The 12,341-nt window shown below is 55.3% G+C and overlaps 6 protein-coding genes across 6 annotated transcripts; 2 read left to right on the forward strand and 4 right to left on the reverse strand.

Annotated features, from left to right (window-relative positions):
- Positions 1-244: 244 nt before the first annotated feature.
- CC84DRAFT_1079176 (N-terminal nucleophile aminohydrolase) lies at positions 245-2,296 on the reverse strand (the record flags this gene model as incomplete). Its single annotated transcript, XM_018173830.1, has 4 exons — positions 245-507; positions 558-1,826; positions 1,874-2,073; positions 2,121-2,296. 4 exons carry the CDS (start codon positions 2,294-2,296, stop codon positions 245-247), a joined length of 1,908 nt encoding a protein of 635 aa, XP_018043188.1.
- A 739-nt stretch (positions 2,297-3,035) lies between these two features.
- CC84DRAFT_1160083 (Actin/actin-like protein) lies at positions 3,036-4,900 on the forward strand. Its single transcript, XM_018177401.1, has 5 exons — positions 3,036-3,183; positions 3,246-3,268; positions 3,325-3,599; positions 3,648-3,734; positions 3,787-4,900. The coding sequence occupies exons 1-5, from the start codon at positions 3,149-3,151 to the stop codon at positions 4,684-4,686; spliced, it is 1,320 nt and encodes a 439-aa protein (XP_018043189.1). The 5' UTR covers positions 3,036-3,148; the 3' UTR covers positions 4,687-4,900.
- Positions 4,901-5,032: 132 nt separating this feature from the next.
- CC84DRAFT_1160084 (S-adenosyl-L-methionine-dependent methyltransferase) lies at positions 5,033-6,862 on the reverse strand. The gene has a single exon (XM_018177402.1). It carries the CDS (start codon positions 6,783-6,785, stop codon positions 5,121-5,123), a length of 1,665 nt encoding a protein of 554 aa, XP_018043190.1. The 5' UTR covers positions 6,786-6,862; the 3' UTR covers positions 5,033-5,120.
- Positions 6,863-6,968: 106 nt separating this feature from the next.
- On the forward strand, positions 6,969-8,558 carry CC84DRAFT_1135859 (37S ribosomal protein-like protein S5). Its single transcript, XM_018176077.1, has 2 exons — positions 6,969-8,115; positions 8,165-8,558. The coding sequence occupies exons 1-2, from the start codon at positions 7,053-7,055 to the stop codon at positions 8,383-8,385; spliced, it is 1,284 nt and encodes a 427-aa protein (XP_018043191.1). The 5' UTR covers positions 6,969-7,052; the 3' UTR covers positions 8,386-8,558.
- Positions 8,559-8,699: 141 nt separating this feature from the next.
- On the reverse strand, positions 8,700-9,063 carry CC84DRAFT_1078259 (uncharacterized protein; the record flags this gene model as incomplete). Its single annotated transcript, XM_018173793.1, has 2 exons — positions 8,700-8,882; positions 8,932-9,063. The coding sequence occupies 2 exons, from the start codon at positions 9,061-9,063 to the stop codon at positions 8,700-8,702; spliced, it is 315 nt and encodes a 104-aa protein (XP_018043192.1).
- A 632-nt stretch (positions 9,064-9,695) lies between these two features.
- Positions 9,696-11,994, reverse strand: CC84DRAFT_161343 (serine/threonine-protein kinase ppk14). Its single transcript, XM_018185426.1, has 4 exons — positions 11,015-11,994; positions 10,668-10,967; positions 10,239-10,620; positions 9,696-10,193 (listed from the first exon to the last, which is right to left on the reverse strand). The coding sequence occupies exons 1-4, from the start codon at positions 11,892-11,894 to the stop codon at positions 9,800-9,802; spliced, it is 1,956 nt and encodes a 651-aa protein (XP_018043193.1). The 5' UTR covers positions 11,895-11,994; the 3' UTR covers positions 9,696-9,799.
- Between the last annotated feature and the right edge of the window lie 347 nt (positions 11,995-12,341).

Raw genomic sequence — 12,341 nt, forward strand, 5'->3', positions numbered from 1 at the left:
TGCAAACAAGATACTACTGAAAGAAGACCAAAACCTTCTCATCCTTGGACATAAAACTCAGAAACCGGGTTGGGGGGAGGTATGATCAAGGGGCCTCCGAGGAAGACAGGCTAAAGAAGGGATGAAAGACCTCGCTCAATAGGAGATGAAAGGACGATCACTTAGGGCGCAGGGTATAGGTTTAGTGATCGATCCTCGAGAAGGTGCCGTGCTGCCGTGTTGTACACCATACTTTAGTGTCGCTTCAAGCAAACTGAGGGCGAATGGACGTCGTTTTGGACTTTTTCTTTCGCTGATATCGCATCATCCGGCCACCTTGGGCGATCTGTCCGTTGCCATTGTTGCGTGACATTGTACACCAAGGGGCATCCTCATCTGAGTGCATCGAGGCCATTGCAAAGGAATCGGTATTGTGGCCATAGTATAGCATGACTCCCTGCCGGGTTTTCTTGACTCCGAGTATTCCGATAGCGCCCGCTGAGTTGCTGTTTTTCACACTTGGATGCCCTTGAGTAGTATCAGCAGCTGGTGGAAATCCTTGTCAATGTTCGACCTACCCATGAACTCATTTTCGATCATCGATCTGAGAGCTTCATCCTCTGTAGCTTCGGCATACTCCCCGCCCTTCTGTTTCTTTACGCTCTGGTACAGTCTCTCGGCACAGACAGTGGCAGCCATAGTCGTGGCCATGTGCTCTCCAGTGCCGCTCGTGACAGTCGCGACGCATGTCTCGTCCGGGTCATTGGGGTCCTTAGATATGACGGCAGTGCCTACCCCAACGAGTGCAGCTGGACCAACACGCCCCCGATACTTCATGCCAATCCCACCGGAAGATGCAGCACACGCAATATTGCCCCAGCCATCGACAGCGACGGCACCTACAGTATCGGTGATGTGATCCTCCTCTTGGTCCAAGCGGTCAGCCAGAGGCACACTCGCGGTTGGCATCAAGTTGGTGCTTTGAGCCGTCCCTGATATAGGTGTGCCGCGTCTTGAAGGGCGTGTAACCTCCGAATCTTTGAGCACATCAGGTAACAGTGCGATGTCTTCTTCTTTTGACAGCCTCATCGTCGCGGCACTGGAAGCCGACTCTGATTCCTCGCCAGATCCATCCCCCCATGACCTTCGCGCATGGAAGCCAGCCCGGCTGGCATCCATTGTCACTCCATCCTCAGCGATTAAACCCATAGGGGAGTGTCCGGAAGCACGCGGACCTCGGAATCGTTGCAACGTGGGAACCTTTTGCGTGCTATTAATAAAAGCACTTCTAGAAGACTCTTCTATGGATGCTGGCCGAGCTGGCATGAGGTCGGGCGATGGGTCAGAATGAACTGATTCTGGTGTAGCTATGCGAGCGCCACTCAAGCTAGCGATAGAAATATCGGAGTTGGGCCCAGATGGATCAGATGGGCTTGTGGACGAGTTATCATCCATGGCATAGTAAAGGGACTGCTCGAAAGTAATCGGGGACTCAGGTCCGGATCGTGGATATCCATGCATGCTCCTGGTATGCTCTCGGCGCAAGCGTTCCTGTTCTGCCTCATCCTCAGCTGTTGTTGCCTCCCTGACTCTCCAACAGGAAGGATGCAGACCATTCTTCCTGGCTTTGCGCTCTGCTACTTTGAGGTCTTGGTGCCATTTGATCCATCTCTCTTTCGCGGCAGGTGAAACAAGTGCGTCGTATGGGACCTCTGGAACACCCATCTCTCGCGCAAATTGAAGCGCACCTTGAGAGACCAAGAGGTTGGGCGGTACACGGCGGAGGGTGAGTGATTGGGTTGTATGATTCAGTACGAGTCGGGCGAGCGATATGGGGTTCTTGATCTCTGTTGTCCGTGTTAGGACTTATTGATGTATGCAGAGCAATACGCACGATATACTGCCCCAACAGCCCCGCTACGACCGTAATGATCTACAATAGAGGCATCACACTCCACGACACCGTCCATGGCCAGATTGCTCCCATATCCGGCATTGGTGATCTCTCGATCCTCAAGGATCTTCACAGCCATCTCGACGGCATCCAATGCCGATCCACCGTTCCGCAGGATCAACATTGCAACCTGCGCTGCACTAATGTAGTATCAGCATTTGGTCTGAGAGTTATTTTGGACCCATACTCATTGCACGCCTCAAGGTGAATCTGCTCGTTTGCATGACTGTGATAGCCAGCCCCGGCATGGAGGAATATGCAGCATATGTCGGATCGATGCGGGCTCTGCGTGGCTTTCCGGGTGAGAGTATCGAGCTGGACTGCGCCGTCAACGGCTCCAGGTTGCCCAGCTGATACCGACATGCCCCTGGCTTTTGTTCCAGAGAAGCGTCGACGGAGGCGGCGGAAACGTGGTCCAAGCCTATCCAGCTTAGAAGTACAGGAGCGGTATGTATTGGCGGGACCGGGGTCGTGACCTAGGGTTGTTTGAAACGAGCAGGTCTGGAGAAATGGGTGATTAGTCGACGAACTGCTTGAAGCGCGGTCGATGCACGGCGAGACACAAGTGACGGGAAAGTGTGTTGGTGATTTTCAAGAGTTCATAGGTGAGTGGACCGCCGGCGGCGGGTGTGGTCTTTAAGGTAAGTGCAGCGGGAAGAAGCGAACTAGGTGAAGAATGGTGAATGAATGGAGTCGCCTCGAGCGGACGTGTGACCCTGTTTCTGGGGTGCTGATATGCAATGAGAGTGGGGACAGTTGCGGGTGAGATGTAGGGTTGGATTGAAATACGAGGATGAAGAGAGAAGACACAGCAGGTGGAGAGTCATCGGCTGGTTGCGCCTTCCTCACAGCATCAACCGTGCGAGAAATATGGGTGGGACTCACGGCCACGCTATAGCGCCCATGGCAAGAGCAGGTGAAGGCACTTTACTCGGTTATGTGATGGCATATCGCTGACTATAGTACACAAATACGTGCTGCCAGGACAGGGACTGAGTGACCCCGCCCTCCGCGTTTCCGCCGTGGCCGCCAAGTAGACGCGGGCGGAGCGGGGAATTGCTGCGCCCAGCTCCAACAGCCCACATCGACCAGCCTCCGCCATCCCACTCTGACGAATCCACCACCGTCCTCGACCGCCAATTCACGCCCGCTCGTCTCTCCACGCACTCCTGAGCTGCTTCGTGCTTCTACAAGGCTCGGCGAGCAGCAGCAAACATGGCGTCCCAAACGCCCGCCGTTGTCATGGACAAGTAAGCTCCCTTGCAGCCTGCGGGCCCCTCAAGCATAGTCGCATACTGACCGCCTACTCTAGCGGTACGGGTTACTCGAAACTTGGTACGATGCGCCTCCACCGCTGCCACCCGGGACTTCATAAAGCTAACATTATCAAGGATTCGCCGGCAACGACTCGCCCTCCTTCGTGTTCCCCACTGCGATAGCTTCCAAGGCCCCGGCAGGCGGTGCTGGCGGCTCTGGATCGGGTCGGCCTGCCGTCGCAAACAAGCCCTCCTTCCTGACCGGAGGTGCCGGTCCCGGCGGTCATCTGCATGCGAAGCGGGGAACTGAGGACCTCGATTTCTTCATTGGAGATGAAGCGCTATCGGCTGCCGCGGGGCCTGGATATGGTATCCATTATCCGATCAGACACGGTCAGATAGACAACTGGGTACGCGAGCTGGCGCGACCTGTAGGCAATGCGATTAACAAGTAGTAGGATCTCATGGAGCGCTTCTGGTCCAACTCGATATTCAAGTACCTGCGCGTGGAGCCAGAAGACCACCATTTCCTTCTCACCGAACCCGTAAGCGAACAGCTATACCGATTTCGCACGATTGCTTCTGACTCTCATCCAGCCCATGAACCCTCCTGAGAACCGTGAGAATACCGCCGAGATCATGTTCGAATCGTTCAATTGCGCCGGTCTTTACATCGCTGTACAGGCTGTGCTCGCCCTGGCTGCTTCGTGGACGAGCTCCAAGGTTCACGATCGATCCCTGACCGGCACTGTCATTGACTCTGGTGCCGGTGTCACTCACGTCATCCCTGTCGCGGAGGGATACGTCATTGGCTCCTCTATAAAGAGTGTCCCCATTGCCGGTCGCGACATTACCAACTTCGTTCAGTCGCTTCTGCGCGACCGAGGCGAACCAGACTCCTCCCTCCAGACTGCTGAGCGCATCAAGGAGGAATTCTGCTACGTCTCTCCTGATATCGTTAAAGAGTTCTCCCGCTATGATCGCGAGCCCGACTACTTCAAGAAGCACACAGTTAACCACCCCAACGGCAAGTCGGTGCAGGTGGACGTGGGGTATGAGCGATTCTTGGCTCCCGAGATCTTCTTCAATCCTGAAATTTACTCCTCGGACTTCCTCACGCCACTGCCGAACATCGTCGACACAGTCATTCAGAGTTCGCCCATTGATGTACGAAGGGGACTGTACAAGAACATTGTTCTCTCTGGAGGGTCCACACTATACAAGGACTTTGGAAGACGTCTCCAGCGTGACATTAGACACCTTGTCGACGCTAGAATTAAGGCTTCAGAGGCTCGGAGCGGAGGCGCGAAGAGTGGTGGTTTGGACGTGCAAGTCATCACGCACAAGAGGCAAAGACACGGTCCATGGTTCGGAGGCAGTCTGCTTGGTCAGACTCCTGAGTTCAAGAGTTATTGCCATACCAAGGCAGAGTACGATGAGATTGGCCCAAGCATTGTGCGGAGGTTTGCTCTCTTGGGCGGCCCAGGGAGCACGTAAAGAAGGAAAGTATGCATTCGGATTGTTCAAAGCAGTTGAGGGGGACGCGCGAGCGGCTGATAGCGTGGGTGTAGGGGCATGCAGAGAAACTTATCGAAAAGACCATCTTACGCACCACATCAGCAACTTACGTTACCTGTGTGACCAACGGTATGATTAGACGTTCTGGTTTCGAGTGAGTCGTTGACCTTGAACCTGGGTGTGCTCCACTTGAAGATATAGTCACAATGGACAGTTACGATTAAAACAGAATGTGAGCAAACTGGAAACCTGGTATGGAATAGTATAATGCAAGCCAAGATTATGGCCATGCTGGGATCGCACGGGGTATCCAAATTTCAGACAGCCATGTGGACAAAGTGTCCCTCGTCACTGTTCGCGCACAGGATCGAAAACCTGACGTTTACACACTTCTCTTGGAGTCTCTCCCTCGCTCAATGCTTCGCTTCTTTCCGCCTCAACACAGCGACACCCTCAACGTGTCCAGTCTGAGGGAAGAAGTCAAACCCACAGATGCTCTCGATGTCGTAGCACCCCTCTCCATTTCCAAAGCCACCATCAACCCCCTTCATCCCTCCAACTAAGACACCAACATCCCGAGCCTGCGTGTGTACGTTGCAACTCACGTACACGATACGGGCAGGTCCGTACCGCACCAACTGGCGCAGAAAACTCTCATCGCAGCCTTTCCGCGGCGGATCGATCATGACAACGGTTTCGGCGGCGTCTGTATCGATGCTGGCGAATAGCGCGGAAGCATCTGCCGCAATGAACTTCGCGGTCGAGGCAGGGAGGTTGTTGATTTCGGCATTGTGTGTCGCAGAGTAGATCGAGGATGAGGAGATGTCGATGCCTAGCGACGACTTGAACAGCGATGACAGGGTGATGGTGAAGAGGCCAGAGCCGGAGTATGCATCTATCAAATGCTTGACTTTGTGGTCGGAGGTGGGAGGTAGAATATGGTCCCGAATGTATTGTGTGAATATGGGTAGGATGGAGTTGTTGTTCTGGAAAAAGGAACCCGCGGGATTGACGAACTGGAAGTCATCGATGTACTCGGTGCTTTTGGCGTTCGGGTCCGTGACACATGTTTTGCGGTGCAGGTGCTCGCCACGATCTTCGATGACGGCGTCTGGGTCGTGCTCTTCCGAGTAATCATAGTTTTCCTTTGAGATACGCTCCGTAGTTTCGCGGAGGAGTAGCGTGGCACCCTTGTGGTACTTATCAAGCTCGTTTGCGACGCGTTTTCTCTCGCGCTTGTTGCCATTGCGGATTGCTTCTGTACCAATAGGGCAATCCTCGATATCGATGGTGATCCGTGTGCCCTTCTTCATGAATCCGATAGGAGGAACTTCTTGGAACTTTCGTCTGATACCGTTCCTGCCGTCGCTCCGACGAGAATCCGGCGGACCGTCAAAGTGCGGTGTGAGTTTTGTCCGGTAGCCGTACTGTAAAGGCGAGCCGATAGTATCGCCAATGGTAGGAATAAGCTCTGGCGGCAGTTGAGAAAAGTTCTTGTATGCCTTCTCCACGATAGTTTTCTTGTGGGCAAGCTGGTAGTCGTACGGTAGCATCTGAAATTGGCATCCTGAGCAGCTAGCAAAGTATGGGCATTTGACCAATGATGGGTCACGGTGTGGCGAAGGTTTCGTGACTTTGACGAAATCGGCCATAGAGATCTTATCCTTCTGATCGTGCTTGAAGATCTTGGCGGTGACGGTATCGCCGGGTGCTGTGAACGGAACCACATAGACTTGGTCTGACGCCGACCCTTCTTGAAACCCTAGGCCGTCGCCAGTGGAAGAGAGCTCTTTGATGGTGACTTCCACTTCGGACCTGAGCTCCGGCAGCTCTGCTGAGACATCCTTTTCCAGATTGAGGCTCTTCAAGAGAGCTTTGACATCTTCCAACAGAATCTCCTCGTTGCTCCCGTTCGTCTTGAGGATGTTGCTGGTCTCGGCATGGCCCTTTCTCATTCTCTTATTCTTGAACCTGTAACTGCCCCGTGATCCTTCCTCGCTTCTCAACGGCGTCTCTTCCGCAGGTCTCTTCTCACCGAAGCTCTCGATGGGCGCAACATTTGCAGCTGAAGAAGCCATGCCGTATCTGCTTAACGGAACCCGTCTGCTAGCGTACGAAAGTGTGCGGAGCGTTGATCGACCGAGGAACGAAAACATGTAGAAGGTGAAAAAGCTGGAGTCACGGAAAAGGAAGGGAGGTGATTGGGTAGCGCGTCGCCTTAGCTGCTAGCGCCAAAATTATCGAAGCTCGCTCGCTGACCTGCGACAAGCATCCACGCAGCACGCGCATCGTCCCCCTTCTTTTCGGCGTGCAATTGGCCTTTTCCCGGCGGCCCACGAGACGCAATGAGCGTCTGCCGCCCCGTAAGATGTCTCTTCGCATCTGCCGCGCTCCCTAAGCCCTCGGCCGCACCACAACGCTCCTTCCACGCATCCGCCCCTCGTGCAGCCCGCAAGCGGAGACCGCACTACCCGTCCATCAAAGCAGAGGACCTGAAGCTGCTGAACCAGGCGGCCGAAACCCACTATCCCAAGTACGACACCTCGGAGACGGCCCTGCTAGAGAAGCGGTACACGCCCGCGCAAATCGCCGCCATCAAGGCCGCCGAGACCGCAATCGACAGCCGCGACCTCCTCACCCAGTCCAGCCACCGAACAGACCCGTGGCTTCTGCCGTACGAAGATGACCTGGCCGAGGTCGACCCCGTGACGGATCACGCCGAGAAGCTGGACCCGTCCGACATCCCTGGATCACACGACTTCCAGGATGTCAACGAGGAGGAGCGCGACGAAGCCATCACCTTCATTGCCAACGAAAATCTTGCCAAGATGTTCCCTGACGGCCTTCCGGAGGGCGAGCTAAGCGAGGAGACGCAGCGGCAGTTGCAGGAGGCCATGGGAACAGCTGTCACGCAGGCATTGTTGGATCCTCGCGCGAGTTTCCGCGTCAAGAACAGGCACGCGGCTGCTGCGCTCGCTGACCCGCGGCACTCGATCGTCATGCCCGACCTACCGAGAATCGAGAACCGCATGGTGCGCCAGACCCGCCGTCTGTCTTCAGAGGAGGCCGAGGATCCGCGCCAGAAACGTCTACTACAGTACCTTAATTGGGACAAACAAAAGCTGCGAAGTATCAAGGTGAAGACGCTGGTCGTGCACGGCGTGACCAACCAGACGCGTATGGGCAAGATCCGATCTATGTACTACCTGACCATTGCGGGTAATCAAGCCGGTCTGCTCGGTGTGGGAGAGGGCAAGTCCGTGGAGCCGGATGAAGGAAGGAAGCAGAGTGTGATGGCCGCCATCAGGAACATGAGGCCTATCCCGCGATACGAGAATAGGACCACTTTCGGAGACTTGGAGTGCAAGGTGGGAGCCACGAAGGTGCAGCTGTTTTCTCGACCGCCTGGTAAGACTCAATCCCCTTTACAAGATATATCACACTAACAATCGTCAAGGCTTCGGTCTCCGCGTCCAGCACCTCATCTTCGAAATCGCTCGTGCCGCCGGCCTCCAGGATCTTGCCGCCCGAACGCCCCGCTCACGGAACAAGATGAACGTCATCAAGGCCACATGGGAAGCCCTCTGCAACCAGAAGCTGCCAGACGAGATTGCGCGAGCAAGAGGAAAGAAGTTGGTCGACGTGCGGAAGGTGTACTACGGAGGAAGTGTACATTGAGAAACCGGACCGCGACATATTGCAAGCCTGTTGTATGATAGTTTGAAGCGAAGAGCGGGTAGACGTGGGAGATGTACAGTGTAAAGATGCATTCGCATTGGGCGGGCGCACAGATCTAGCTTTTGTAGCAACGCTTGTAAATCTACGCATACCAAAACTCGTAACATGGATAGAAACCTTGTGCGTTGCAAGCCTTGTGGTTCCATCCACTTCTCGTAACGTCCTATCCTTCTCCGGGGGTATCATATCGTAGCCTCTCCTCCCAGGGCCTCGCAAGCATCCAGCCGCACCTCCACTGTGCCCCCCTTGGTTCCTCACATCATACTCTGCCCCTCCGCGCCCCCATCCTCCTCCCTGATCTGCGTATTCAACACAATGCTGTACACACTCGCCTTCAACAGCGTAAACACCAGACTCGTCTTCCTCTCCAGCCCCCTCAGCGCATCTAGAATCTCCGCCGACGGGTTCGCAGCCAGCTCGGCGAGGAGCGCAGACATCTACACATGGTTAGCCCACCAGGTCCCGAGAAAGACGGCGCGCACCCACGTTGTTCATGTTGCCCAGCAGCCGCGCGTACTCGTCGAGCACTTCCTGCTCCAGCGGCGTGAGCGATTCCGCGTCCGGCAGGTACGACGCTTGCGACGCGGAGAGGGCTTGGTCGGGGCCGTCGGTGGCCATGGTCGAGTCGGGCTTGCTTCGGGTGAACTGGACTTGTGTGGCCCGCTTCGTGTGTAGAGATTCGTGTCGTGTTTACTTGACGGCAGCGGTGGATGAGATGGAGAAGGAGACGTAGGTTTGAGTTTCGTATGTAAGGGCAGACTGTGAGAATAGCACGGGTCGGCTTGCAAGGGTCAGAATGCGTAGCAGTGTTGGTGCGGCGGGGATGCTTAATGTTCGGTGCGGACAACACCGCGGCGAAGACGCGAAATGGTTGGCGCGCTTTCACGCATCGTCTTGGCATTGACTTCACCCTCATTTCTCGTGAACACGAAAGCTCCTTATCCTGAAATACTGTATGTTCACATTGCTTCGATGGCACTCGTGCAGTGTTCCACGCAATGCCTGTCCTAGTACAGAACAACCGTTCTACATCTGCTCTCCATGACGCGCTACCGGTTCCTTGACTCTGACCATTGACCCGCAAGCCTGCAACCGGCTTGGAGCAACCCCAACTAGACACGCAAGACAGGAAAAGACACTGAAACATAGGTGCAAGGAACTGTCGATGCTCCGATATCTCTCGAGAACGCCAATGCCGTTGGGGAACCTGGAACGACCCCACGCTAGAAGGAGTGTGTGGAAAGCAATCCGTAAGAACGCCTGTCCTAAAAATTTGAAAATGCAAATCAATGCGCTCTTTTGTGACACAAAAACGAATCCGGCAGAGGAAATGTAACAAGTTTTCCAGCCCATACTATCGATGTGAGTTTGACTGTTGCAGTTCGAGATGGTCCCCGTCGAAATGATCATGTCCATCGTCGCCGTCGTGGTGAAGAGTGACACTGTTGAACTCCTCGAAGGGATCTGCGATTTCGCCCCCAGGTGTAGCAAGTCCAGAATCCAACGGGACGCCCTTGGTTCTCGCAGCGCCGATGTCAACGCTTTGGCTTTCCTTCACATTCCGGAAGTTGGGCGTCTCGATCCCGCGACCTTGATTTGGGACGATCGGAGGCTTCATGTGTCGCAACAACGCCCAAGAGGTAGCACGGAAGAAGGGATGCGTCTTGACATCGGAAGCACCGGCTCGAGACCCAAGTCGGCGCAATTCGTCTTTAATGAGTAGTTTTCGAATCAAGGATTTGCAATTCCTAAGTTTGTTAGTGATGATCGTGAGCACACGGTAGACTGCATACCCTGAGACGGTCGGAGCACCAGAGCCTTCGGCGAAGGGAACATCATCCCGCAGAATGTTTGCAAAAGTCGCGTTACGATTCTTGCCCTTGAACGGAGTTGTCCCGTAAAGCATCTCGTAGATCAAGATGCCAAGGGTCCACCAATCAACTGCAGACGTATGACCGCAACCCTTGATGACCTCTGGGGCGATGTATTCCTCGGTACCCACGAACGAATTTGTCCTGAAATTTGCTATGCATGACTTCGTGTCGATTGTGGGAAGGTTGCTGGAGGATGTGCCGTTTCGGCCTACGATCATAGTTGGACGGCCTCCAGGATCCGATTGCTTTGACAAGTCAAAATCTGACAGCATGATGTGACCAGACTGATGCAGGAGAATGTCTATAACAGTCAGAACAGAAATGCTTAGAATGAGGTAGAAAACGTACTTTCTGGCTTCAGGTCGCGGTATATGAAGCCCATCAGATGCAGATACTCGAGAGCAGCTGTTACTTCAGCTGCATAGAACCGAGCTGCGTCCTCATCGACACACTTGTTTGGTCGGGTTTGCAGAGCCCTGAAGAACTCTCCACCGCTGCAATATTCCATGCAGAGATAGAGGTGGTCCTCTGACTGGAACGAGTGATAAAGCGTAACGATGAATGGATGGTTGCTGGTCGCCAAAATTTCCTGCTCAGCCAGCGCACGCTTGATCTTGTTGCGCTTAATCATCTCCTTTTTGCTCAAGACTGGTTCTGTTAGCATCAAATTCAATGTACGCATGTAGGGAATGTACCTTTCATGGCGTAGAGCCTGCTTGATTTCTTCTCCCGCACCAAATAGACTTTGCCCACATCGCCCTTCCCGATCAGCTTGATCTTGTCAAAGCTGCCGGGCCCAACCTCGACATTTCGAACCTTGATGGAGTTGGAGCTGTAGGTTCTCCGAAAGGCAACCGAGTTACGAATCTGGCCCGGAGACGGTATGCCTTTGGTAGGATCGGCAGGTATGAGATGGGTTGGGTCCTCAACTGCAGTCTCTACCATGCTAAGTGTAGACGTGTTTGGGTGGTGGACCAGAGGCTGCTTTCCAAGTTCTGCAGTCTGCGGGCGCTCAGACGAGTTGCCCTTTGAGAACAGACCCTGGGCATTTGGAGCAGACGCTACCCTCCGCAGTTTCCTGGCCAGTTCCTCTTTGCCGGCTGTTGTAGCTTGGTCGTCGCCTCCATTGGCAGCATTGATCTTTGGCATGGGTGGTGTGTCGGGCGGCGAGGGAGGCACGCTGCCCTCGTTGTGGTGGCGCAAGGCCGGCGGGCCCTGGTGGACGAAGTAGGGGTTGGCATGTGCCGTCGGCGAGACGCCATCGTCGAGCGGGTTGCCTTCGCTGGCAACCGTGGTGGAGCGGTTGCGAGAGATGTGAGGGATGAAGCGCGACTGGCGGAAGGACGACTTGGAGTCGTTCTTGGGGATGGAGAGGCTGCTGCCCTCATCCGAGGGCTTGCGGTCCTTTTCGCTGCTGCTGCTGTTGATGCGGAAGAAGGCCTTGATCTTCTGGGAGACCTGGCTGTTGCTGCCGTTGACCTGCTTATTGGACGACAGCGGGATGCCGGAAAAGGTGCGCTTTTCTGACATGGCGGCTGAGGCGTTGTTCGTTGATGAGTGGAACAGCTGCGTCATGGCGGCGCGGGCGGCGCGGTGAGGGTGTCGAGGGCGTACTCGCGCCGTGGAGAGGAGAAGCGGTCCGGATGGCGTGTGGTGTCGTTGAGTGTGGATCTAGTGGGCCATGTCTACCCAGTGATGTCGATGCTGTCCAGGGTCCCGGGCGGTCGGGGAGCTGCTGTGGCTGGTGCGGGTGCTGGCGTGCGTGGGCGCGCCTGTCACGGAATGCAGCGGCGCAGGGCAGCGCAGCGCGGGCGGGCGGCGGGTGAGGACGAGGGTGCGAGGGCGAGCGAGGCCGGCCAGCATTGGGCGGCGATGTAGGAGGGACGACGAGAGACGGCTGGAGACGACGTTCTTGGGGAGCAGGCAAGCGCAGCCCAGGCAGGCCAGGCGTCGCAGCGCGGCAAAGCCAGAGTGGGGAAGGAGCCGACGCGCAAACGCTCCTTTAAACCTGGCCCGTGTGCA

The sequence above is a fragment of the Paraphaeosphaeria sporulosa genome (genome assembly GCF_001642045.1).
Source record: "Paraphaeosphaeria sporulosa strain AP3s5-JAC2a unplaced genomic scaffold CC84scaffold_1, whole genome shotgun sequence".
Taxonomy (NCBI): domain Eukaryota; kingdom Fungi; phylum Ascomycota; class Dothideomycetes; order Pleosporales; family Didymosphaeriaceae; genus Paraphaeosphaeria; species Paraphaeosphaeria sporulosa.